The 27,842-nt window shown below is 38.0% G+C and overlaps 1 protein-coding gene across 4 annotated transcripts in view; it reads right to left on the bottom strand.

Annotated features, from left to right (window-relative positions):
- The window catches only part of POU6F2 (POU class 6 homeobox 2), a 318,413-nt gene that overhangs the window by 40,584 nt on the left and 249,987 nt on the right, over positions 1 to 27,842 (bottom strand). For all 4 annotated transcript variants that reach the window (XM_049816960.1, XM_049816963.1, XM_049816961.1 and 1 more), the window contains exon 6: positions 16,788 to 16,934. In XM_049816960.1, coding sequence (XP_049672917.1) covers positions 16,788 to 16,934 — 147 coding nt within the window. The remainder of the gene's footprint in view (positions 1 to 16,787; positions 16,935 to 27,842) is intronic.

The raw sequence follows: 27,842 nt of genomic DNA, 5'->3' as shown, positions 1-27,842 counted from the left end.
AAAAAAGTAATTCGGTTCTGCTCACAATGCTGCAGGAATTTATACTGAAAGATTGATAAATGAGGTAGTAAAATGTAATTATACCTCACTTTTTAACACAGATTCAAATGCAACACTAGATTCCTGAGGGAAGCTTCTGGATACATAACAGATTTCCTTCTCTAGAGCCCACTGCATTCATTGCTGATAAGGTCTCCAAGAGCACTTGCATGAGGGCAGGCTCCAAGAACTCAGCTAAGGACAAGAAGCCTGATGTTCTAGGTACTGGAGAAAGAAAAGATTGAAGTAGTCTCTATTTTGAAAAGGGAGAGGAAGCACTCATGCTGACAGGATGGGTAGTATGCTGGCATGCTCCACTGGCACAGAATAAAGTCCTTCTGCTTCCACAGTGAATCTGTGCCTGAAAAATGAAAAAGAAGAGGACACTCCCTTCTTTACCTCTTTCCCCCAGACTATGTGCACTTGTTGATGGCCTAAGACTTCCATTTATTCTGTAGCTTTTAACAGGGTGTCTTTTTTTAAACTCTTGGGACATGGACCACCTGGCCCCTAGTTTGAGAGTTGCTGCTCAGTGGGGGAAAATGTAAAAGACAGTGCTCTACCATGAATCTTCCTCCAGCCCCGTGCTCTCAAAATACTTGCATGCATTTCTCATCCATCACCCTATCCTGAATGATGCTCAGAAAACTCAATGATGTCTAACATGATAGTTAAGAGAGCCTGTGCATCTACCAGCCTCTCCTTCCTTCCCTCACCTTCCCCCTCAACCTTCTCCCAAAAGAAAAGGAACCCATTTCTCAGATTAAACAGAAAGTTCATCCAGGCTCAATGTGCCTAAGATTTGTCACCCAGGCTGCTTCACTCAGAAATGAAAACATAAAGATGTGTAAACAACAAATAACCTCAAAAAAGAAATGAGCATCTCAAAAAAAAATAAAAAAGCTATCAAATATGCATTTGTTTATCACAGTGAAGTTTTATGATTCAAACCTGATTCATATATATTTTATGAAGAGAATATCCATTGTGGTGGCAAAATTAAATGTATTTTGAAACTTGTATGTGACATTTATCTATCTGCTCTATCAGAAAAAAGTTGTCATATTCATTCAGACATATATTACTTTTTCAATTTCCTGTCAGTAATGTTTTTTTAATGTTCTTTAGGGTATGGCCACAGGATTTCTCATTTCTCACAACAAAGACCATAACTCATTAGAATTATGTTGATGAGTTTATAACTAAAAAATTTGCCTCACTTTTTTTTTAGAGGTGAACAATTTGCACTCTTATCCATGACAATCTTGGGGTTTTTTTCTTTGTGTGTTTTTTTTTTTTTTTTTTTTAAAGATAGAGTCAGGTAGAAAATTGTCAGCTCCTTTTTTTCCTTCTTTTACAGATGTTCATCATATAAAACACAAACTTATGGTGCAATTTTATGATGATTCAGGTTCTATTGTGAGCCGCAAGAGATAACAAAGATAGCACAAGTATTGAAACTCCTTATCACATATCTTCCCTTCCAAAGGGATGATTTTGGTAGAAAGTTTATATAAACCCAGTGCTTAAGAATAAACAGCGTTGTGCAGCAGGCAAGGCCAAAGGGTCATAGTTAGAGAAGAAACAGAAACCAATTAAAGTGAGTTAATTGACAAGAGGCTACAACTCCCATGCAGAAGACTGGCTGGAGAGGTGCAAAGTGGAGATGGAAACTTCTTTCTTTGAGTTGCTATTAAAGCTACACTGTAATAAAAATGTTATCTTGTGTCCCATATACTCAGTGCAAGTCCTGCAAAGGATGTTGAAGTGCGGTGGGTCAGGTCCTGGCTAGAAAGGCTGTTTGATTCTTATGGGTTTTTTTTGACAGGCTAGTAATGACACCATCCACAATACAGACTAAAGTACGCTCTTTGTTGGTAAAAAATGAGGAGAATTCCATTAGCAACATTTGAGTTTCACTTCTGAACAAAAGCAGAATGTTTGGAATCAAATTAGAGGATGTGCCTCCCCTTCTAAGCATACATAATATTTGGGAATAAATACAAATTTAAATAATATTTGGTAAAGCTGGCAATAATTATGGTGGCCCACCTTCAAAAGGCTATTGATCAGTTTGGCTTAGATATGGACCTAAAATTATTCGAACACCGGCAACTTAGGCTATTTTTTAGGACAGAAATTCGTATGTGATAAGACTTTCTCATAACATTTGTGGCATCTGCTGGTGGGAGCTGTGCTGGAAACATTTTTAAGCTGGCCTGTGGTCTGAGGATTTAGTGCATCCCTTTTCTGTCCCAACCAAAACAGCAGGGTAAATGCCCAGAGAAATGTAAAAAGTAATCTGTCGAAGGGAGAGATTTCTTCCTCACAACAACACAACTACAGGCTCAAAGTTTATTTTTTTAAACCAGAAGAATCTCAGAGACACAAAGTCTTCATATATATGCACAACTGTTTTTTAAATAACAACATACTACAGATGGAATAATTAATCTTACTTGAAAGAAAAGATACACAACAGAAAGACCCTCCCTTCACATTGCTATCCATCATTTAGTTAAAGTATCAGTAAAGTTAAGTACATTTTAAATAATTCAAACAGATACCATTACCTTGGTCTCTGGGATGGTACTTCTCTATTTAATTGGGAAACAAAGAAGCAAGCAAGCAAAACAGGAGCACAATTTTCACAAAAATTGAAGAGTGCCTCTAGACGCATCCTAAAAATAAGGTAGGTCAGCCAGTGCCAAGTTCTGCGTGGCCAGCTGCTACCAGGATCTGAGTTAAAACTCCTGTGACTGTCATGGGGAGCTTAAGGATAACATTATCAAAAGGACTCAAGTCCCATTAAAAATAACTGGTATGTGGTATTCCAAGGATGGAATTTATGTAATTTAATATTAGCCACCTAACATTAGAAGTCCAGTTGTAGACCGCCATTCAAGCTCTCTCTAGTCAATGTAGAGAGTGAGGAAACGCTGCAAGATGATTCATCTTAGCCTAAAATGCATGCATGAGATCAGTGAGATGTGTTATTCTTCAAGAGTGCCTATTTCTTTCAGTGATGGCAGAGAACACAAAGCAACTAGCTTATATTTGATGCAGCCTAAGCTAACTTTCTTGTGGTTAAAGATAGGGAAAATTAATATGAAGTCAGGAGTCTAAAGAGACATAGGACTCTGCTAAGGAACAAATTAAATTCTAATATTGACCTACAGCCTCTAAGTCACATGGAAAACAGTTGCCTTTTTATTGACCATATGAATATCTCAACTGTACAAAAACAGGAGGATAAAATAATTAAAAAAAAAAAAAAATCACAGATACTTCTTCCAGGGAAGAGGGTCAACTTTTCTTTTTTTTCCTTTCTAAGTTACTATTAAAATAAAACAAGGCCTTGAGAAGACCTCACTGGCTGAAAAGCTGTTCAATACATGCACAAAATGAGGCCTGTTTGACCATCCCTGTCTATCACAAACATAAACACTGAGACAGAGATGATTCACTTAAATGACTTCAACTTGACTGGTAATATCTTGACACATTTCACTGGGGAGGGTATAACTTACACAGCTCTTAAAAAGTAAGTTTAAAAAAGTACACAGCAATGACTGTGGACTGAAGATTTATTAGAAAGATTCCCTAACCCTCTCTTGGAAGTCAAATTTCCATGTTCTGTGCAAACTCGGTGAGAAATTGCCTTCTTGACATGATGCTCATTTATCTCCCCTCACTCTGTGTTCTTTGAGGGCTCCTTTTGCATCATTTGTTGGGTAGTATGAAGCCGATTTAAACATTTCTACATTTGTGCTGTTGCCAGAGACCACAGTGATTTAGTGAATCAGGCATGCATCATTCATGTTTGTTCCCTCTTTTCACTGCATACCATTTTAAGAAGAAATAAAAGGCAAGAGGGAGCCAAGGGTACAACTTGCGTCAGTAAATGCTTTTTAGAAAGGGCCCTTTCCACTGATGGATCAGGTTATGAGAATTTGAGCTCAACTCAGTAATATTTAACATATACATTGTTATCTGTATTCAGAAAAAAAGACTTTCGTTGTAGCATACTTACTTGTGACATTTTATCCTCAAAATACAGGACGTAATACATCGTTGGTTACGGAATTCCATGTAAGCAAAGCTCTAACTGTTCATTGTTGTATATAAAAGAAGCATGAAGGTATTTGAACAGGCAAATGCTTCTGTATATTACTAACATATTTCTAGGTCAGTAGTCTAGCATTCAGATTTTAAATACTTATCCTAATTGAGAAGCTGTCAAAAAGCTTGTCTAGATTTTGTCCTGTACTCCCTTCCAACACCCCGTTATACTCTGATAAAAACCATAGCTTGTGACTGCAATTTCAGAACATTTTTCTATCAGCTCTTAGACTTTATAGATGAGAATCGTATCAGGGCTTCCTTTACTTTTCTGTATCTGGTGAACTGAGCATCAGGTAGTTTTGTTCTCTTTGGACCTTTGTGAAGAAAAATTAAAAATAGAAACCTTAACTTTTCTAAGCAGTCATTAAATATTTCATCACAGTCTCCAGGCAGGTTTTTGTCTTGGCTGTTGTGGCAAGAATTCTCTGATGTGGTAGAGAAGAATGTGGCATTCCCTGCTAATGCCAATTACATGCTATTCTAACTCAAAGATGGGGATCTTATGATTTATCTACCCTCTGTGCCCATAGATTTTTAAACTTTCTGCTTTAGCTAAAGAAGTATCTTTCAACAATGCCCATAAACAACTTCTGTTTTCAAATTCATATATCTACTTGAGAGCAAAGATAGGTGACTGTCTCTACTGAACAGTAGGTGTGACGGCTGGGACTTTTCAGTGTATCAGAGTTATGAGAGACATACTCCTGGGTATAAATATAGACTATCCAGAAGGACAACATATAGATTGAAACATACAGAGTCATGCACTGTAGGTGCTAATAATAATAGTGAGAGACTGCACATATAAAACCCATACATCAGTACCTGTACAATTAAAATTAACAGATCTATAGTGCAGATCCCAGAAGATGTGATTTAAACAGCTAAAAATGGAAGTCCCCTACCAGCACTTTGGAGGGGACTGTGGAGGTGATGTTCATCAACATGAGACATGTCAAGAAACAGGCAGACCATGCCATCCTGTGGGCAAGGCTTGGGAAACCTTTCCCATGCAGTTCTGCTAACAAACCTCAAGTTTCTTGACTTTTTAAATAGGTCACTCTGGCCTCTTGTGCAGAGCTGCCAATAGTACCAGTCTACATGGTACCTCCTAGCAGTGAAAAGGTAGAGTGTTATTACACAGTATCCTTTAACTCCCACTTTGCAGGCATTCACTAATATTTATACCTTGGTGAGAAAGGGAACCCTTAGAAAAATACAGTTAATAGACTGCAGACAATTATAACCTGTGTACAGTCACGATTACACACTTCTCATATTACAGTAGAGACAGATCTGAGGTAAAACAGAGCAGCACAGCATCTCTCATGCCAAGATGAGAAGGTTTAATTTTTTTCATTTGTCATCAGAATAAAGCTCCAACAGATCCTAGAGACAGAAGCATGACTCGAAGAGGTAATTAAAGTATTTGTAATTTGGGGTCCCTGTGGGTACTTGTATCTTTCCTGAGGAGACTAGCATGAAGGTTCAGGTAAGCCTATGTTTTAGGTGTGTATGTTTATATGTACACAGATGCATCTGTTCATGTAAGTTGGGAAAAATTCAGTTGAAAAAAATGTAGACATCTACTCTATTTAAGATGGTTTAGGATTTTGGCAGGATATGGCAATAAGACTTAGAGGGAAGAGCATTTTTCTTGATTGGCCATGGAAGGCCTGATGGAGTACTGTACAATACCTAAAATGGGACTAAAGACCTATGTTTAAGTACCTGAACACCAGATACAGTGTGTGGCAAAGAGCTGTTGGCAGGAAACGAAAATAGTAGAGATAGGGGAAGTAGAACAGGAACGAGGGAATTGGATACCTTGGGATGTCTGGCAATCTGTCACCAACATTGGCATACCAGGTATCTGTTCATCCGTACTCTTGTTTCCATATGGTTTTATGTTTCCACTTATGGAAGAAACCGAAAGAGCAAAACCAGGAGAGGTGACAACAAGCTAAGGCTAATAAAAAGAACTGAGAATGAAAGAAGAGGGAAAGTTTAACATGCCAAATGGTGCCGATTCCCCCTCAAAGCTAGTGCACTGCATGAGCCTGTTATCGTCTTTTCACTCTGAGGCTGTCTGTCTATCTGTGCTAGCAAATAAGACATATCTCAGTTTAATGCACAGCCTGCAATGAAGGGAGTGGATTAGGCCTCTGGAGATGATGACTAACAAGTTAAAATTAAACTTTTTTCAGTTGGGCTGCAATGACCTATTTATACAATTTCTTTCTTCCTAGCTAGCTTTTTTTAACATTACAAGATGTACCTGGCCTCTCTCATCTCTCTCTAAACTGTCTCCCTGATGTCCTGATCACTCTCTGATCTATTTCTCTATCTGCTGGGTGGATGCTAATATGACATATCCAACCTCTAAAACAAACCTTTATTTTGAAACTTGGCTATGTCAGAGTATTTGATGCGTCAAACATTAAAATGAATGTATATTTGGATATTGGGTACATCATGTCTTGATATTAAATTATCTCCTGAAAAGTGGATTGATTTTTAAACTGGCAGAATATATGTATTGCTTCCTTGAATCTCTAGCATGAAGCTAGACATGAGGGGAGAATAAGAAAGGTGCTCTATGAAGCAGAGACAGAATTGCTAAAGGGCTATGAGTGTTGTCTTTACATTAATAAATTCTTTTTTCTGCTTAAGGAAAGAGATTCTGCCATTCTCTTCCATTATTATGTGACAATAATACATTAATCTTCTATGAGAGAAACTTATCCTAGAGATAATATTTAATTAATGTGCAAAGAAGGAAGTTTAAGTGAAAAAGGTACTTTAAAAATCATATATATTTAATAACATTGGCATAGATATTTCAAAGTCCTTTTTTTCTTTTTGATATCTGAGCCATTTGCATACCTACACACTGAAGCCTAACACTGTCAGTATCTGAAGAAAAATGACAAACTGAGATATACTTTTGGAAAGATAGATTGAGTGTCCGTTCATGGTTAGGACTGTGATTTTCTTCTGCTTGAACTTTCCCTGCCACTGTTCACATATCAACGCATAGGAAAAGACATCGCACAATTCTTTGCAGTACTCTAGATTCAAACCAGAAGACAGAGAATCCTTCCTCTTACAGGACAACTCCTGTTCAGCGAGCTACTTGGAAGCTTGTGGGTCTGGACGTAGAAGCCTATGGGTCTGCATCTGGCTGGTTATCACTATGAACGCTGCATGAATACAAGTCAGTTGTTGGCTTACTATCAAATGAGTCAATTAGAGTACTTCTGCAATTTTCTCCTCCTCTTTATGTGAAAACTGCTCAGGGAAGACATATTTTTTTCATTTTCAAATTCTTCACAAGATATTGCTAAAATATCTGGACTCCTCATCCTTTCAGGTTTTGAAACAAATATTGACCGCACTGCAAACATGGGACCCGAATTTCCTCTCCTCACCTGTATCTCTAAGACATTCACATACAGATGTCTAGACTGCAGCCCAACAAGAAAGCCAATGGCCTTCATTTATGCATGAAGACTTAGACTTCTAAGAAATTCCAAAGCTTCCCAAAACTGCAGCCATGTTTTACCAGTGAGTCAAGGACCTTAAATATCTAGCATTTTACATTAACTTCCACTTTTGACAGAGTGATCTGGCTTTCTTCCCCTTTGCCCAAATAGCCCTTCCTGGTTTTCTTTTTTCTGTTATCAGTTCCAGTTGAGACGAAAGTAAAATTCTGACACTGGGAAAAAGCATTTGATATATACAGGATAAATTAGATAAAATCTAAATAAAACTAAGCACCATATTACACAAAGAACTACAATCTGGTTGGGCGGGGTTTGTTTTTCAGAAATGATGAGGCACATCTGGAAAGATAATTCAAACAAATTCTCAGATTTGGTCCACTATTTCCTCTGCTTTCCTACAGCCTTCCTGTACTTCAACATGCAGAGTGTTTCCTCATAAGAAGCTCTGAATAGTCCTGGATTCCACTCTAATGTGAATCTCATACAGCAGGCTTGCCATCATCGCTGGTTGGACAACGATGTGCCCTCATATTGTTCTCAACTTTGTCAACTCCTGAAGGCATGCAGTGATGACATGAGCATGACAGTTAACACTGTTTGGGAAACATCAGTGATATAGAAAGCACATTTCTCGGCACCATCTACACACATCAACTCTGTCCACTGCTTTGTTTATGTCATCTTAAAGAATTTTCAGTGAACTTAGGAAAACTTCAGCCTTTGCCTTCAAGTTCCTCTGTCATCTGGTTCCCAGGAATCTAAATGGCCACCTAATGCTCCTGGATGAAATCTGTAATTGCCAAATTCAGTCTTCCAGGATAATAATGGTCAAACCTTCTCTGTGTACAGCAGAGTTTGTTTTCAGGGGAAGGTCAAGGACTTGGAATGAATTCCAACAGTAGCTGAAGAACATTCCTGGTTTTATCACCTCTGGCTTCACTACATTCTGCTGCAAAAGCTAATTACATTTCTGTTATCTGCCCTTCTCTAATGAAAATATAAGCAATATGCATCTCTAAGAAAACCCTTCATAAAGATTTTTAAATCTGAATGAAAGCAAAAATTTAAAAAGGAACGTGAAACAAACAAATTCCTAACAAAGACAGACAAAATGAAAGAAATGCCCTTATCAAACATGAGACGATTCTATAAGCTCCTCCTGGGAGGAAGACCAATTTGTGACAGTCAGTAGTCATGTTTCTTAATGCGTTACTGGAAGGTGAGAAGATATGATGATAAGGAAAGCAGTCTAAGAATCTCCATAGAGCAGAAAGATTTCATTGACTGTGATGTATGTCACTGGTGGTGATAATAAAAATTTGCCATGCTTATAACCACCTCGTGATGCTAAAATGAACAGATTATAGGAGTGGTAGGTGCTCCTTTTGGTGACTAGTTAGCTTTCATGAAAATGGTAGTTAAGTTGAACTAAGTAGTTAGTTTGGTTTTCTCCTCCATGCAAAAGTAATTAAGAAGGCAATGACAAATGGACAGGTATGTCTTGTATTTCTGACTTGAAAGAATTAATTTAGATTAGTGAATAACATTTTCAAAAGTACCTAAATGCTTCAGGCTTTTAAGGCTCTCTTCAAAGTATACTTACTCCACATAATACAGCATGCTACCAAGAGCCCAGAGCTAGTAACTAATGAGCTAGATCCTATGTCACCTTGTTGAGAAGCAGAATTAATTAGTCCAGCCGTAACACCATACTACCAAAGGTCTGGGCTTCTGGGATCTGTGCTAGTATGGCACTGAGACATATAAATGTACTGTCTCTCGGAGTTTGCTTGCAACGCTCCATTACAGTGCACAGACATGCCTTCAAGCACTAAGACTTGTAACACGGATTGAAGGAACCTCAGGCTCTTACAGGTATATAAGTTGCTTTCAAAAATAAGACTTGGGCAGCTCTGAAAAAATCTACACCCAAGATACAGTACCTTGGGCAGAGATCCAGGCAAGGGGCTACAAATTTGAAGTGTGAAGTTTAGTACTCAAAGTAAGATTTGTTGCAAGCTAGATGAAAGAAATTTCAGTGGCCTTCCTAGATAGATGCTGAACATTTTCAAGCTGACAGAAATTTCAATACACAATTATCCTTTCCTTGGAAAATCTATTTGGAGACTTCAGTTGTGATCCAGTACTGCTTCAATATGTGTTTTCCAGGAAGGAAAAGTTCTGTACTCTTCTTAAACAATGGTGTTCTCTTTGCAGTTGCTGTTTGTAACAAATATTATTTAACACACCAGCTCGTCTTGGTAGTTTTTGGGGAATATCAGAGTCTCCTGCATTAGAATTTTGACTGCAGCTTATCAGCTAGTCTGAACTACTCCTTCCTAGTACTCATTTTCTTGGAGCTTTGGAGGAAAGAGGTGGTGCTTCTACTTCAAAGCTGGCCTCTTTGTCCAAGCAGGCTGTGAGTTGCTCATACTGCGTTTTTGCAACATTTTTGCTATGGTTGGTTCTTTGGGTAATTAATTTCGGAATCTTTTTTACCCTGCCCTTTTTTTATCCTGTGAAAAAGTTAGATTCCCTCAGTTAAATGTGGTGGCACCACAGTGGTTCTGAACTTCTTGTTACAAGGGGCTAATCGAATGTCACTTTTCTATGTTGCAGATGGTAACTGTTCTAAATTTCACCGTTTTAAGAAATGTCAATATGGATTTCACAGTTGTGGATATTGAAAATTTATCAGTGATCACTGCCCAAAACAGGCAAAAGAGACTAGCTGGCTCTAGTTTTGGTATAATTGGCCTCACTCTCTGTCCCTGTCCATTTCAATGAAAACACAAGTTTGCATGACCTGCTAGTTTGGTCCATACATTTTTACATTTATGCCACTGTGGCTAAAATTGAGGTTAGATAAATAGTGTAATAAAATAAAGACAGAGTCAGCAAAAGTAAGTTAAAAGAATTATTTGTCTTTTGATTCAAATTCACATGGGAGGTAATTAAACAAACAGCATCCCCAATGTTTAGCTGTGGGGAGAGGAAACTAATGGTAAAAAAAATCTTGCCTTACAACTGATCTTTTCTCATAGTATGTGCCTTTTTCTTCCTGCAAACAGCAGAACTACATGTATTCAGCCCAGTGAAACTTTGAGGGGGAAACCAGAGAGTCAGACTCCACCCAGCAGAAATTCAACATATTAATATGAAGGTCTGTCAAAACAGACTCTCTTGGCAAAGGGTTTTCCAAGAAATGTTCTTAAATGCTAGTATTATTTGAGCGTTACAATCCCTCCCTCTAGCCTCTCCCTCAAAATGTGCCTCTTTTTATTATCTCAGGCTTGTCATGAGATTTCCTTAATATATACCATTCTGATACCACCAACTCAGATTTCTGTCATCTTAGCCCTGGGAAGACATTGTTAGCAGTCACTATTTAAACAACTATTGTTTAGATTTCTGTGAACACTATTGGGTGTTTTGAGGTCTAAAACTTTAGTGGTTAGCATGTATTAGAGCTGCATAGCTGAAACAGATGTGGCAACAATAACAATTGTTAAGAGAAAAGGCTAATGGAGAACAGTATGAATTGCACATATTCAGAAGGACTTTGAGGAGTGTTACACATTACATGGCTTTGGGCCTCCTGGAACTTCTGGGAGAGTTAAAAAAAAGAAAAAAACCCCAACAAACCAATGACCAACATCCTCCTTTTAAGTTCCATGAGGAGGCTCACTGCATTCCCACTGATAGCTGCCAATTTTGCTGGTTAGTGTAAAAAAACCAAACTAGGTCACCTGCCAGTCTCTATGTATCTTCTTGGAGATGACTGCTAATTTGATAATGCTAACTTTGTACTTTGACCTGTAGCTGTCAAGAGAGTCTTGCATCTGTGGTTCAAGAGAACTGAAAGTTTTACAAGCAACTTTGCATATACATACTCATTTGCTCATCATAGCATACTCCACCAGCAAGAAAAAGGAAGAACAACTGTAGATTTGAACAAGAGCAATAGCAAAAAAACCCAATGTATTATTCCCTTTGGTTGTGTCGATACACAAAATGATACTATTGTCACTAAATATGTACTTCAGTGATTTAACAGAAACAGTGTAAATCCCTGTAAAGGTATACATTTCTGTATTAGAATATCTATTTCTATTTAGCTGAAACCTGCTCATAGTCAGCTAAAATGAAACTGAAACAAAATGTTTATAAATAAATAAATAATAAAATCAAGCTCTTCACTAATTTTTTTTTCTCACCTGTTTAACTTAACTGTATTAAAACCTACCTTAGATTTTAAAAGTGTATTTTCTTTTGGAGGGGAGATAGCCCCAACTGAACATCATCAGAACAGAAAGAAAATGCTACAGTCACCTTTTTCCACACCATTTTGTAATTAGTTCACCCTCCAAAAGAAGGCAATGGGAACAGAGCGGTCCTAGCATTGTGGCCTATCATTTATTTTCCAGATTGTGGCCTCAGCCACTTTAACTAAGACAAGACAACTGCCATGCTTAGAATTATAAACTCAGTTTGCAAGTAATTCTTACTACTTCAGAAAAAGTAGTTACAAAAAATGGTGAAAATAATAGTACCTACATGTACACATGTAATATTTGGGAAGACGGAAATTTCCTTTGGAACGATACTTTAGTACTTTCCAAGCCAGTCCACAATGAGGACAACGTTATTTTTAAAAATCCTGTTCCCTGCTGTTATTGCACATGACATATTACATTGTACTGTACAGTGTGTGGTGACGAGAAATTCCCTCCTTATTTAATTGTGATCCTTCAACGAATTTGAAAGGGAGTGCTTTATTTCCATTTCTTTAATTTACTAGTTCTTTAGCTGATGATTTTATTAACTCTTGTATTTGAGAACTGATGCTTAACAAAAAAAGAAGAAAAAAAGGCCCTTGGCAGTATTGTGAAGGCCTGGAACTGAATAATGCACTTTAATAATGAGGCATAGAGCTATGGCTTTTGCTGATGGCTGTGACCGGCTCTGTGACCTGATTATGTCGCAGAGTGTCAGCAGCTGAGACACTACAAAAGGGAGCGCATCCCATCAAATCTATCTCCATTGTAATCACTCGCACTGCTGTGAGGCTTGTTAGGAGCAGGGAATCCATCAGGCCTCATTAGCACCATTTACCATCAAGAAGCTCAAAGAGCAAATGTGTACCCTCTCATCAGAATAATGAGAACCAAAGTACTCCTATTATCTAATTGGATCAACAATGCCTCTCTCTCTATTTAGTTTCCTGAGCTACTTGTAGACTACAACTCTCAAAAATTAGTTATTTCTTGTTAATTGCCAGGGTGGAGCTGTGCTCAAGGTTTTTCATATACAGAAGGTTTTCACATCCAAAGAGCAAGTCATGGGCACTATGAAGCCTGAGTTCCTCCAAGGGCATTCTTAGATTGTACTGATGCCATCCCAATTAAATTCACTGTTCAATTAAAGTATGTACTGTACAATTACACCGTGCTTACTTAGGTTTTTCTATTAATGTACCAGGAAATAGGATGTATTGCCCTCTCTAACCACAAGACAGTTCATAATGCCAACTCTTATCATGCTACATTTTTACTCTTTATGGTAAAATTTTATTTTGCAATTGCTGAATTAGGATGCATTTTTCTCCTATTAGGCAACTCCCATCTTTCCAAGAAAGAAACTAAATTTAGTCAGTACCCTTAGTTAAAATGTATTTGATCCTGTTGAAGTCAGGGGACTTACACAAATGCAACCGATGACAATTAAGCACTATGTTTTCACCAAGTAGGAAGCTGGCTTGCAGGAAGTATTTATGGAAACCAAAAGCATCAACCTTGCTTCCATATTTCTGCCATTCATCTCCTTACAAAGACCAAGAAAACAGCCAAAATACACATTTCATATACTTAATAGACATAGTAAACCCCACTCAAAACGCCTAATATTTTCTTTCATTTGCAATAACAGAGCGAAAAAGAGAACTGTCTCATTGTTACATTTCTGAAGAATCCAAGTGCAGCAATGGTACTAGGATCCTACTGCAAGGGCAGGCTGAAGCCAAGTGGGTAGACAGCTTCTCTTTGAAATCACTCTATCTATTGACAGGGTGGAATCTAGCAATTCTGCTACCCTGGCCTTTAAATTTAAGATATGAAACCCCAGTCCTGCAAATGCTTCCTGGAAAGTGCTGAGGGCAAACAGAATGTAAGCAGTGTTACATGGGCCAATAGCTCTTCATAATATGCCTCTGAAAATGAAAATTTGATTTAGAGTCCTCTACCTGTACTGTATCAAATTAATCAGGTGATCTGATCATATTATTCCAATGGGTTAGGTCTCTTTGCTACAGTGGTCTTGGAGAGCTCTGGTATTACAGTTCATATCGCCATCAAAAGCAAAAAAAAATAAAATTCATACCATAATTGTGACTTCAATAAATCAATAACAAATATGCTATATAAATTATAGCATATATATTATATAATAATATATATAATTTTGTTACTGTGATTGTAAAAACTTCTAGATTATTGGGAATTAAGGCCATGCCATATGTCATTTAAAAGATCATTTCCCTAAATTTGCCATAGCATCTTGGATTTGACCTATAGCTTAATGTCTCCAGGGATTACTGATCACCATATATTTAGCTAGACAGATGGACATTTACAAGCCCATAATTACTGTAACAGAAGCAGCGTATAATTACACAGATTGCACATACAAACAGTCTGGTAAGTCATCCAGCCTTATACTTGCAGGAGTGAATTTTGGGTGTCACACTTGTGATTCTTTGAAAGGGACAATTTTCAAAGGGCAGATTCTTAACATATGATGGAAACCTGGCTCCTTAATGAGTCCAAGCAGATCATTCAGAAATGGAGTATCCCAAATTACTCTTCACTTTTCTTGCTCAGTTGGTATAATTTTATTAATTTGCAGGGAATGTAATTTAATTTCTGGAATGTAGTTTAATTACACTGAATAGTCCTGTTTTGTAGACAGATAGCTTCAGAAGTGTGCTTTAAGCAATATGGGTTTATGCTGAATATTATAAAAATGGGTGTTATATTACACACTTATTATCAATATTTCTCTACATTGTGGCGAGGTCTGCAGTACTGATTATAAACCAAGGAACATTTGTAAAAACAAGTAATAAAAAGACAGCTCTTATTTAAAAGAGCTAGGCAAACAGATAGATTCTGCAATTTTATCCAACAATAGGGAAGATTCTTCCTTTCTCTTCTCTTTCTCTGCAACCTGTGGAATTATTGGACTTTACATTATGTGTGGGATAAACAAGACTCAGCCTGAGGGAATCTATAGTTTCATTCAGTGATATCTTCACAGTAGTATTTTTTTAAAACATACAATGAATGGCCACACTTCACTTATGTTTTCTGTGGAGAACACGTAAAGGGAAAACTATCGAAAAACTAGTCCGGGTTTATATCTTCAGCTCTTACAATGAACATCTTTGGTGCCAAGTGCCTCATGTGAGTGGTGATTGTGAACCATTTCTGGAGCACAGACAGAAACAAGCAGGCCTTTAGGTTAGAGCTGATCTGACTATGAGTTATAGGTATTATAACCAACTTTTCTTCCAAACCAATACCCCATCCCTCCAGAAATCTTAATAGGCTTTTGAGAGCCTCCATTTAAAGCTGGCTGCATAAAATGATCCTTTGATGAAAAGGGATTGAAACAAGGGTTAAAGTAGACATTGAAAGGTTATTGTAGAGGGCACATTGTTCATACAATCCTCCTTTAATATGTGTGGTGTGCACCTGCGATAAGATGATTCATTAGATAAGGCCTCACTTTGACAAGCTCCATCGTTCAACCCTCGGGGTAGTGATGGAACAATTCTGCACCCACCCAGTAAATATAACAAGGTCAGCATTTTTTTTTCCTGGGACTTGGATGGTGATAGTGAAGCTCAGGATGCATCTTTGTTTATGTGTTATGTTAAAAAAGGGGGGGACGACACTCCTATAAAGGGTTGTCATTTATTTTTTAATGGGCCAAACCAAAAAATGTCACCCCATCCCAATTAAACAACATGGTGATAGAAAATTAACAGGAAAAAACCTGCTCTTCACAGTAAGAGTAAAAGCTAAACATTAGATTCACATATCATCCAAGCTGCATCATTTCAATACATGTTTACCAGGGCCTAACATCCACGTAAGCACTGTGGATATCACTGTACGTGCAATTTGTAGCATTTAGAATAATGACATTCAAATTGCTCAGTTACCAGGTCCCGTCATAAGTTACATTGACAGATTTGTTGCAGTGACTTTATGTGAAACAAGTAGTTGTGTTAATTTTAGTCCTAGTAAATGTAATAAAGAATGACAGTGGCCACAATCTGAAAGGTACTTAAGCATGCTGCATCAATGGAATTATTTTTTTATATATATGGGTTCAGATGCATATCTTTCTGCATCATATTAAGACTGAAACTGAAATAGTTTGCAACAAATAAGCAGCTCACAAAGGCAGATAATGCATAATCTCTCTCTTAGACAAACCCTAAGTTTCTGTTTGGAAAATTTTCTTTAAAGCAAAAGTTTCTCCCAAATTGCATTACAGACTGGCAGATTCATTGCAAATTATTTAACTTATTTAATCAACAAATGAGTAAGCCACCCAGTTAAATTCATCCCTGATACTTCATTACAATTTAAGTTGTGTTCCTTTACTTAAAACCTTTAATACCTTTTTAGAAATGAATACAGAAATGCTACAATCTGCAAAAAAGTGTAGTCTTAATAGTACAGTAGCACTTTAATATAGTTGTCTGTTATTAGGTATATATAAGTGGAAGAAGACAGCTGGTACGTTTGTTCAGAATCACAGGGTTGCTGGACTTTTAAAATACCATATTACTGCACTATTGTGATCTTTTCAAAAGGCTGAATTAAAATAAAGCAAACCCTAAGCCCTTTCTGGCTTGAAAACACTTTCTAACAGCTCTTAACTTCCTCCCAGTTCTCAGACTTTCCATTTCTTACCTTGTCTGGCAAATCAATATTTATTTATCTTCAATATGTGCACTTTTAAATTGCTGTCATACAAGCGGAACTCATTTTTGTCCCAAGATCAGCCTGCCATTAGAATTCACTGTTTGCTCCATCTTCTACTCACCTGTCCTTGTGCATTAGTGACGAGTTGACCTGTGACCCCCTGAAGACTGGAGAGGGCATTGCCAAAGGCCTGGGAGCTTGCTATTGAGCCCATGGCTGCTGCTGCTGCAGCCGCTGCTGCTTGACTGGCTAGTGGATTATTAACCAACTGAAAAAAGAAAGAGAAGATCATGGTAAACTCCCCGACAAACACAGAAACAGAGAGTGCTAACTGGATAACACAAAAGTGACGGTGCTAACGTGGGTAAAAAACTGTCTACTCCAAGAGCTTGAGTAGTTTTGAGAGGTCTTTATTTCTGAGACTTTGGTGTCTTTGACGATGAATGGTTTTTAAAAAGCCAGAGGAAATTCAATGTTAATGTTGAAGAATAAAACTCTTTTTTTTTACCCTTTATTGTCTTTTTATTTTTTTTTTTGGAGTTATGCTTGATGTGTTTCTTTAGGTTCAATGTGTTAATGCCACAGGTGTAACAGCCTAATCCTGCTGCAAACAGCAATCAGTGAAAGATTAGCATTTGATTTGAATGGCAGTGGGATATTTACTTGGGGATATTCAGAACAGACACTATTTTACTAATGACCCCAGAAATGAGAAACCCCTGCAGATCCTTTTATTTTATATCATTAAAGTACTGGTCTCAACATCTAGATAAATCACAGCAGAGGACTAACCCTGTGATTAAGTTCAGTAGAAATTGATTAAAAATTCAAAATTAATTTGCAAAATAAGATACTAAGCAACTTACTGCTTCTCAACTGCAAATGATTAATTGAAGGATTCATAAATTTTCAGGAAGTGAGTTGTACTGCCCACTTCAGTCAGTTCTACCTGTGTGCTGCACATAAAGCATAGAGCGCAGTCATGGCTTTCACCTTAGGAGACTATGGGAATCCCACAAAGGAACACTCCTATTAACACTTGGGTTTATCCAACATACAAAAACGTGTGTTTCTCTGTCAGAATCAAATGTCCTCCAGGAGATGGCTTGTTCACTGGATTAATGTGAAGTTTATATTTTCTCATCCTTTTCTAAGAATGGACAAACTTTGAACCAAGCACATGGGGATGACAGTTAAAAAAAAAAAATAAATGCTGGGAACCATCATCACTGGGACAGCTGTCCTGAGAGCAATCGAAAAACCTGAGTTCAACAGGCTGAAAATGTATTTTAGAGTGGGTTTTCCCCCTAAGAATCATAGTGTTTTAGCAGAGCTCGCAAAATGCACATTAGCAGCGTAAAGTAGCCAGAAGTTTGAGGGAGAAAAAAGTCTGGGGACAGCAAAGACATTTTTTCTTAGGCTGAGATGAAAATGCCGACGCTAACTCCGAAAAGCTTAATGTTTGAGCTGAAAATTAGTAGGAGTTCTAAGTCCTTAGATGACGAGTAAATTATCAATCCTATAGAAATGGAGAGTCACAGACACCAGTAAGGGATGTACTCCACAGACAGGCTCTGCTTCAAAATAGGTTATAAAAAATTAATCAGTGATTAGTAGATGTTTTAAGCATGTTACAGATATGAGTAGTGTGTATGTTATAGATGTTTAGAAGCCCATCAGTAGAAGATGTCAGATATGGTTATAATCTATGCTTATAAGAAACCTACTTGTCTGTTGGACGTTGCGAAATCTACAACAATTGATTGGTCATACATTAAAACATCTATTAATCATTCATTAGCCCTTCATGAAGTATTTATAAATGGAACCTTGATATAAAGTGTTGCCTAAAGGGGTGCCTTGGGCACATCCAATCCCTCTAGAAATTGTAAAGTAAATAACTAAATAAAGATCGGTAGCAAAGATGGAAAGAAGAGATTACTTTTTTGGAGGAAACATTTTGATTTGGAAAGAACTGTTATATCAATCTCCAAAACCAGTCCATGGCATCCCACGGCAAGAAAATCAAGCAGGAATAAAAACAAAGGGGGAAACTGCAATGACTGCTTGATTAGCAGTCCTGATGAGCTGTGAAGAGAGCAGAGATGGGCACAATGACCAAAGAGAAGCTCGGTCCCTGAATGCAGAGTGCAAGCAATTCCACTGACTGCACAAGGCATGAGCCCAAATGTAGTTCCACGCACTCCTCAGTGACTTGGGTGGTGGTGCCTGAGCATGGCAGTACGATGCCAGATAACAGTATAGATAAACTTGTCTGTTTTCTGCTCAAAACAGTGACATTTCTTTATTGTCCAGAGCAGAAGCTGGTAAAACCTGCCTTCCGCCACTGCACTTCATGGGCAGCGCTGGGACTTGGAGGAATTCCCTTGTAGCTGTAAATATTTGGAGAAGAAAGGGGCAGCAGCAAACTTTCAGAAAAGGCCGCCTACAATCTTACTAGGAACCCATAAATTACTGCACCTATGATCCTACAGCATCTGCCTGCAGATATAAATGATAATCTGTGCACAGTTACCTAATATCAGCTAATAAACTACACTAGCTGCTATAGTTTACGGCTTCTGTCGCATATAGGAACGGTTACTTGGGGAGCATAACTAAGCTTGTAAATCTGGAAACTACAAAGGGTTAAAACCTTCTAAAAATCAGACTATCATCTCCTAGAATCTCCTTTCCATTTTTCTTGCTCCACTTTTCAAAAACTGTACATTTTCAAATACAACAATAAAATTTAATTACAACAAACCCTGGAGACACTCAGGATTGCTTTTAGTTGCATCACAGAGATAAGCTACTTATTAAAAATGATGGCAGAGCCTATGATATGCATAGGTACCCTGGATAGTACCATGTTCCAGGAAAAATCACAGTGAATGGGCCAACTCACAGGTAACAGACTTCCAAGCGCATATAAAAACATCCCTATCTATTCATAAGTCTGATCAAAAATGAGAAGATGCATTTTTCTTTGTGTGCTTTGGGAAGCTGTTGACTGCAAGTTACACTCTGTTAAATTGTCCCCTTTTTTATCATGTGCAAATAGGGGATAGAGAAACACACCTCATTTCATTATGTCTAGACACCAAGGTAACTTCTAACACATTATACCTTGCTTTTATTTAAAAAATAAAATCTCTGACTTGAGAGGTTTATGCCATTTCCCACTGCAGGTTGGATCCCTGAGAACACTTGTTGGAAATATTAGAAATATATTATGATAGAGCCCACAAAGGGCTCTTCCCATTTTGTTTCTGTATTTAAACAATGATTTAATTTGTGAGGCAGAGACATTTGGAGCTGTCAATTCCAGTGCTCAAATTTCTGCTGCCACTCAAAGCACCAGCCATAACAACAGGTAGTAGCAGCCAGCCCTCTCAAGGATGCCTCCGCTAATGACGTGATTATATGGGGAAGCAAACTTTACGAGGAAGAATCTTGTAATAACCGAGTAGCTTCAGTACATTTTTCTGACTTCCCAAAGCAGAACTGTCAAAGGAAAAGCATATGAAAGTTGTTCTGCTCTAACTCAGTGTAAAGCAGGAGCCATTCCACTGCAACAAACAGAACTCAAATAAAACTAATGCGTAAAACGATGGGGGATGAAAGAGGCACTAGTTATAAGATCCTAAAACTATGACACGTGAAGTAAGTTTCTGGGCTTAAGAAATAGTCTTCAAAAAGAACAATTTCAAGAAAAGTGTGGTAGAGTCAATGCTGCAAGCAGCTTTCTTGAGAGCCACAGATACTTTTATCTTCTGGAAGAATACCCTCTGCCTCTTTTTTTTCCAAAGCTAACTTACTATGTCAGTGAATTTGCTGTGAGAAACTGATCAAGCATTCATGTAGTGTTGAATACAAGATCAGATTTGATAGCCTACACAGTAATTTTACTTTTCTCTATAAAGCACATATCCTACTAAATTTTCATTCCCTTGGTCTGGAAATCAAAGAGCCAGTTTTACTCATTATAACACCACTCATTCAAAAAAAAAATATAAAGAAAAAACCAAATGGTTTGACTGATGAAAAGCCAAGACATTTCAGCATGCCAGAGCATCATATGAAAAAATGTGCCTGCAACCTGAAAGGTAAGGTCACTTTATGTACTGCCAGTATAAGAATAAAGTTGTATCTTGTGTGTTTTCTAAAGGACTTGTGGGAGAGGCTAAGAGTGAAGATACACTATCTGAATGCAGCAATGGAGAATGGAGGGACATATTGTGGAGTAACAGCAGGCATAACTTCATTTTACAAAATAGTATTGGTGTTTTTCAGGAAGACTGTTAAAAAATCACATTTCTGGATATCTCCTAGAGATTAAATTAGTGTAGTAAAGCAGTATATTTGATTAGGGACTGACAGATTGTCCTGGTTTCAGCTGGGATAGAGTTAATTGTCTTCCTAGTAGCTGGTACGGTGCTATGTTTTGAGTTCAGTATGTGAAGAATGTTGATAACACTGATGTTTTCAGTTGTTGCCAAGTAGTGTTTAGACTAAAGTCAAGGATTTTTCAGCTTCTCATGCCCAGCCAGCGAGAAACCTGGAGGGGCACAAGAAGTTGGGAGGGGACACAGCCAGGGCACCTGACCCAAACTGGCCAACGGTGTATTCCATACCATGGGACGTCCCATCTAGTTTAGGAACTGGGAAGTGGGGGCAGGGAATCGCCGCTCGGGGACTGGCGGGGTGTTGGTTGGTGCATGGTGAGCAATTGCACTGCACATCATTTGTACGTTCCAATCCTTTTATTATTGCTGTTGTCATTTTATTAGTGTAATCATTATCATTATTAGTTTCTTCTTTTCTGTTCTATTAAACCGTTCTTATCTCAACCCACGAGTTTTACTTCTTTTCCCGATTTTCTCCACCATCCTACTGGGTGGCGGGGGGGAGTGAGTGAGTGGCTGCGTGGTGCTTAGTTGCTGGCTGGGGTTAAACCACAAGACAGATACTCAGTCTCTTACGCTCTCAGACAACCCTTTCTGTAGGGAGCACCACACTGCTAGATCAGCTACTGATCAGCTACTCAGAATGTTTGCCTAAACCAATGCTTTTCAAGGGAAAACAGAAAAATCTGTTTATTTAAATAACTCTAAAATTTGAGAAGAATTCAGCAATGGCTATCAATCAGAAACACGTGACATTTTTCTATCCAGACTATGTGAAAAATTATCATAGAAATAAAATTTTTATTAGCATGGCATTTTCTTTCATGGGAATTTTTAACTGAGAATCTATGTGAATTTTATTTGTGTTTAGATTATGAGAGAATTACATGTTAAAATCTAATGGGTTTTATTCCCATTTTTTCACAGTGGCTCGTGAGACATATTCTGGGTAGTAGTCACTTGGCCTTAAGGGAAACAGACTGTTTCAAACTGAGCACAGGCTTCTGAGGATATTCTGGTACCTTCCTCATTACTGTGACCAGCGTGATCATCTTTACTGGGTGTAGATGGCCAGGTTTTGGTAGCAGGGGAGCTGCAGAGAAGGGGGTGAGAAAAAAAAGAGTGAACACTACAGAGGGAACACCAAGGTCAGAGAAAGGAGGAGGAGGAGGAGGAGGAGGTGCTCCACAGCAGAGTAGGTATTCCCACTGTAGCTCTCAGAGGACCCCACACTGGGGAAGATGGATATTTCCTGATGAGAACTGTGATCCGTGGAGAGCCCACTCAAAAGCAGGGGAGAAGTGTGAAGAGGAAGGAGCAGCAGAGAGGAACTGTGATGGACTGACCACAGCCCCCCATAACCCTGCACCAGGGGAGGTGGGTGGAGGAGTCAGGAGTGAAGGATTGAAGTTAAATGTGGGAGAGGAAAGTTGTTTTAATATTTGTCTTTTTGTTTCTCACTACCTGAATCTATTTTAATTGGCAATAAATTTAAGTTAGTTATCCCCAAGTTGAGTCTGACAGGGACTGGTAAGCAGTCTCTCTACCTTGACCAGTGAGCTTTCTCATCCTATTTTCTCCCCCATCCCACTAAGGCAGTGAGCGAGCGGCTGGGGGTGTGTGTGTGGCTGTTAGCCAAAGTTAACCCACCACACCATCCCATTACATTAACTGTAGACTATATCTAACAACAACAATATGCAAGTGTCTTCAATACTTTGAAGACACAGAAGCAGAGCATTCCAACCCAGATACCCATATGCTTGGTTTCTAAACATGAATGACTTGATGCAGAAGTACATTTTCCCTGGAAGTCCCTAGTAGCTCTTCTGGCAAATTCTTTACATAGTATTAATATGTATATTCCCAATTGTCTTCAATATGCATATATACCCTGTACCAGTTGATAGCTCCCTGAAGGGATTTTAAAAAAGACACTGGAAAGACTGCTTCAACTTAATCCTGGGAAAGCACGTAGATACCACAGTGATGAGTGCCAAATAAACATTTGTAATAATCAACAATAAGAAGACCACTTAGCATTTATATAGAATTTTGCAGCCAAATTTTTCAGCTGTGGGTGCCTGAGCTCTGCTGGTTTAATTTATTTTTAGGGTCTTAGGCAAAAATAAGCCAAATTTTCAAGAAACCTGTGAACATGCAGATCCCAAGAAAGCCAAGAGAGAATACATAGGTAACATAAAACAAAAGAAGTTAATTTTATCCAAAAAGATATTATGATCAAACATTTTGGAAACGCTTTGTGGTTTAGATATCAGTTAGATACTTTTTTTTTTTTTTTATTGTGACCCTCCCCTCCCTTGCTTTCAGTTTATGTAATAGGATAATTACAACATTTAACATTTATACATGAACAACAGGGTAATATGTCTAATAAAATGGCTGTCATAGAGCCTAACCATGCATAACTCCTCGAAAACATGCCCCAGCAGGCAAATGTTTGAAGCAAATCCCAAATTATGAAAAAAATAAATCTGTCAACATTTGGGTTTTGTACAGTGGTGGGATATGATCAACCTATAAACTACAATGTAGTTACAATATCCAGACCCATCCAATAATGTCTGGTTAATTCAAAACTGCACAGGTCTGTATTTGCAAATGGCTGTAGATGGTAAGGGTTCCAAATAGGCTGCTTAGACAGACATTTTAGTATATGCACATATATCAGAAATTTATGTGCAGAATACAATGTAGAGACAAGGATATTGGAATATCTGAAAGCACCAACTTGCCAGGGACACTTAAAATATCTGGTTCTCACAGATACTTAATCTGCTCATTATATACATTTATTGTGGCCGAGCTATTTGCTGTCTAAATCTATGCTGAATTTTCTATCAGGAATAAGTACTGATAGTGGTATCACTGATGCGACATGACTTGATTCGATGCAAAGCGACACGACCTGAGGTGCCGGGAAGCACGCAATGCTCATGTACGCCTTGATATGGCATGGATAGAGGAGGATGCATAAAATTTCTCACAATATCTTTGTAAACAAGGTGCTGGTCAAATTTGAACTAGTCTAAAAAACTACGATAATAATTTACAAAAAAAAAAAAAGCATATTTTTAATAGAGCCATAGCAAAACAAATAAAGAGACGACATCGTTCCCAGATGCCTAGGACCAAACTGCTGGAGACATGAATAATGAAGAATACATTAAGGCATGGGCAAGGACTGAGTTGAAACCACCCTAGCCATTTTCATTTCTGCTCTATTAGTGACAGATAGAAAAGCAAGGAAAGGAAACTAGAGGAAAAGGATCCTGTTTGTGTCTAATCCCACAAGAGAAACTAAATCGAAGGTGTCAGCATGTCTGAAGCTGGGTCTTACATGTTTACCAAAAAGAGGAGCAAATATATTTAAATATATTTAATAAATACAAATAACTGCAAAGAGTAGCTGACTGACTCCTTTAGCAGCAGGTCAGTACTTATACATTACCCACAGATTCTAGTCTTGTGGGTTCCTGGCTGTCCACATTTATAACTTACAAGTATGAAATGTTCCAGAGATGTATAAGCTGGCACACACTGTTCCAGATTTTAATTAAACAGAGCCATCTTGGTTTAGTCTGGTTAGTTACCTTTATGTTTATGCAGTCTTTAATATACCTACAACTGTTTATTTTATGCATGATGTAAACATACTGTAAACAAACTACCTCATCTGACTTGATGAAATTTTGCATTGCTACTAATCATAAATTGTATTGGTGCTCATAAAAGGGGAAAGAGTACTGAAAAAATTATCTGAATTCTCTAAGTTTCTGAAGTAGTTCCCATGTGTGGCAAGAATGAAAGCAAAGAGCGTTTCCTACGCTTTCTGAAAGGGGCTGCAACTCAGCTCATTTCAGGTTGATTAGTTCCTCGGTTCCTGTGTTTGTCTATTTTAAAAAGATTTATCTGGCTTCTGAAAGATCTTTCCCCACAAGAAAAATGGTTACTTCAGGGCTCCCTTGCTGCTAAAAAAATGAACTCTTATCAAAAGGAAATTGCCATCTGTCTTCTCGGATAAGAGCCCAGCACTTGGGTCTCAGTGATCTAGCCTCTGTAGAAAGCGTGTCAACCGTAAGACACACCAAATTAATCTCCTTAATCTAAAACATTTATTTGCCTTTAATTTGAATGTGTGAACGGCACGTGCACATGTAAATATGACCATTTGCATATATAAATGTTAAAAATGCAATGTGAGGTCAGACCATGATAATATGACGCTTTATGTTGGGTATTGAGAAAATATTTCCGAACAGTCTTGTTTTACAGTGCAATATGCAATCTTAGTATACATGCCTGGAACTGTTTATTCAAATATTCATATTAAAAATCAGACTTTTAGGTACAGACCTTCTCTTTTGCCCTTTGAAGAATAAATCCTACTTAATACTTAGGGACACATTGCTGACTGAGAACATATATAAGGCTTCTTTAAAAATTCTAAGCCAGCTACTCTACAAAGATCCTCATTTTTGAAGCTGGAAATACATCTGGATACTTTCATTTATTTGTAATGTAACAGTGTCACCAAATAGGTCTACTTCCATGTAAGCTAAGTGCTTACATTGAAGTCTCATTGCCTTGAACGGGAACAGATCTAAACCTGGACCTATACGGAATATTTTTCTTTTCACTGCTTTCAGCTCCAGACTTGACCTTACTAGATGCACCGCCCTGATACAAAGTTGAATGACACAGATGATTCCTGAATGCAGTGGAAAGATTGCTGGCAAAGATACAGCTCAGTCCAAAATCCAAACCTGGTTCTGAATCAAGATATCTAGAAAGCTGGAAGGACCGAATCCTCTGCCGTTAGGTCAGTTTGCCCCAAAGTCAAAATGACATAAACACCATAATTGATACCACGTGTTTGAAAAGTTCTGTATTTTCCAGGTTTCATGCAGAATATGTAAGATACCAAATCAGTTGAGACATTGATTTTTAATTAGACATTTGAGTTTTGCTGAAATCTCAGTATACAAAGTGAGATTTGAAAAGTGTGACCAAAGTTGAAGGAAGCATTTAGTTTGAAAACCTTACAGTCAAAACCACATTTCTAATAAAATAAATATAACAGGTGAGTGATAGCCACTAAAACAAGAAACCTGAGTAAAAGTCTGTGTGAAGGGAGAAGGCATGCAAACAAGGATGCTGTTCAACTGTTTGCTGTCTGTGTGTCAATGGGGAGATTACCGCTGCTAATCCTTTTCTAAAGATAGAGCAATGAACACTTATGAGCCTGCGCTCCCTCTCCTTGCACCAGCACTATGTGAGCATATTGCATCTCAGGTGGTAGCAGGCCCCTGCCACATTCACGTTTGGAAGGCTTAATTTGACTATAAACATGTAAGAAGTCACTAGCTCACACAGGACTGACTACAGCACTTTAAAGCCACTGTTTATACATACATACACCCACTGTTCTCTTTTTCACTAGCAGTCCTGCTCTGTACATAAAGCTACATACAAACTGGTAACAATTGTGTGTTTAACAGGCCAAAAATTGTGCTCTTAATGCAACTCCTACAGAAGAGGAAAGGCAGAAGGGTTGATAGTTTAATGCAGTCACATACGTAACATTTCCACAGAGCACCCTCCCTCCTCTCAGGCGCTTCCATCTCATTTGGTGTCAGCAAGAAACCTGCTCCCCAAAATGAGCGGCAAGTCCTGCCCCAGAAGCAGCACTGCCAGAGCATGCTTATGCACACTGCACGGGACTGCGCTCAGCATTAACTACGGGATTCCAGGTTTAATTTTGTTAGTGTTCTTCTGAGAGGTGTACAGAACATTTACCAGTTATTTTAAATTTACTGATTGCCTCGAAAGCTTTTTTTTTTCCTTTTCTTTTCTTTTCCATAATCCAGTCATGTCACACCTTTCCTGTGACTCCTCTCTGGGTTTTTCTGGGAGGTGGGTATAATTTTTTTTTGCCATGATATACTGTCCTTCCACTTTTACCTATCTGATTCCTTTTCTCTGATCTCTTATCTCCAGTCTCAGCCACTTTGCTCATGTCACTCTGGATCTGGTCACAATAAGTTTTCCATATGGGAGTTCACACAGAGCTGCAAAAGCAGCAGTAAATCTACTGTGTCTGTAATGCTGCCATATTAATTCCTAATCAATTTCAAAGCTGTATTTGAAACTCATATATTTCACTTCAGCAAAATCAAAATACCGTCAAGTTGCCAACAGCAAATGAAACTTGGAAATATAATTAAAAACACATAGGCTAGGAATGTATTGTTTCTGAGGTCTTTGCAATTGCCACTGTGCTAGGCACTATAAATTGATGGCAAGAGGGTATATGAAACTGAGATCCTCTTATAAGAAAAGCATAGCTCCATATTGCTTGAGGTAACAGAAGAACTGCTGTTAGCTGAATGTGAGTGATGACTGCAAGTATAAACTGAAGAATTTTTTTTCCTGCAAGGATCAATTCCAAACTGGTTAAAATCTGAGGCTGAGATCCTGCAAAGACTGCTTAAAGTTAGCCTGCATGCAAGTCCTAATGCAGTCCTGGGTAAACTCGAGTTTGTGTTAGTGTGTTCTTGTGACTGTGATTTTTCCAGTTCACAGATAAAGATGTGGTGTGACTTATACTCCACATTATACATGTCACTACATAAAATCACATGAAAATATTAATTTACCCCTATGCTGGTATTACTGTATTTTAAACAAAAGTCATGGCAAGGTTTAGCTCCTATTGTCCTCTTTGTTTTGTGTGGAGGTAGAAT

The sequence above is a fragment of the Accipiter gentilis genome, chromosome 14, assembly GCF_929443795.1.
Source record: "Accipiter gentilis chromosome 14, bAccGen1.1, whole genome shotgun sequence".
In the NCBI taxonomy this organism is placed as follows: domain Eukaryota; kingdom Metazoa; phylum Chordata; class Aves; order Accipitriformes; family Accipitridae; genus Astur; species Astur gentilis.
Note: the sequence above shows the minus strand (reverse complement) of the source record. Positions and strands in the feature narration are given on the sequence as shown.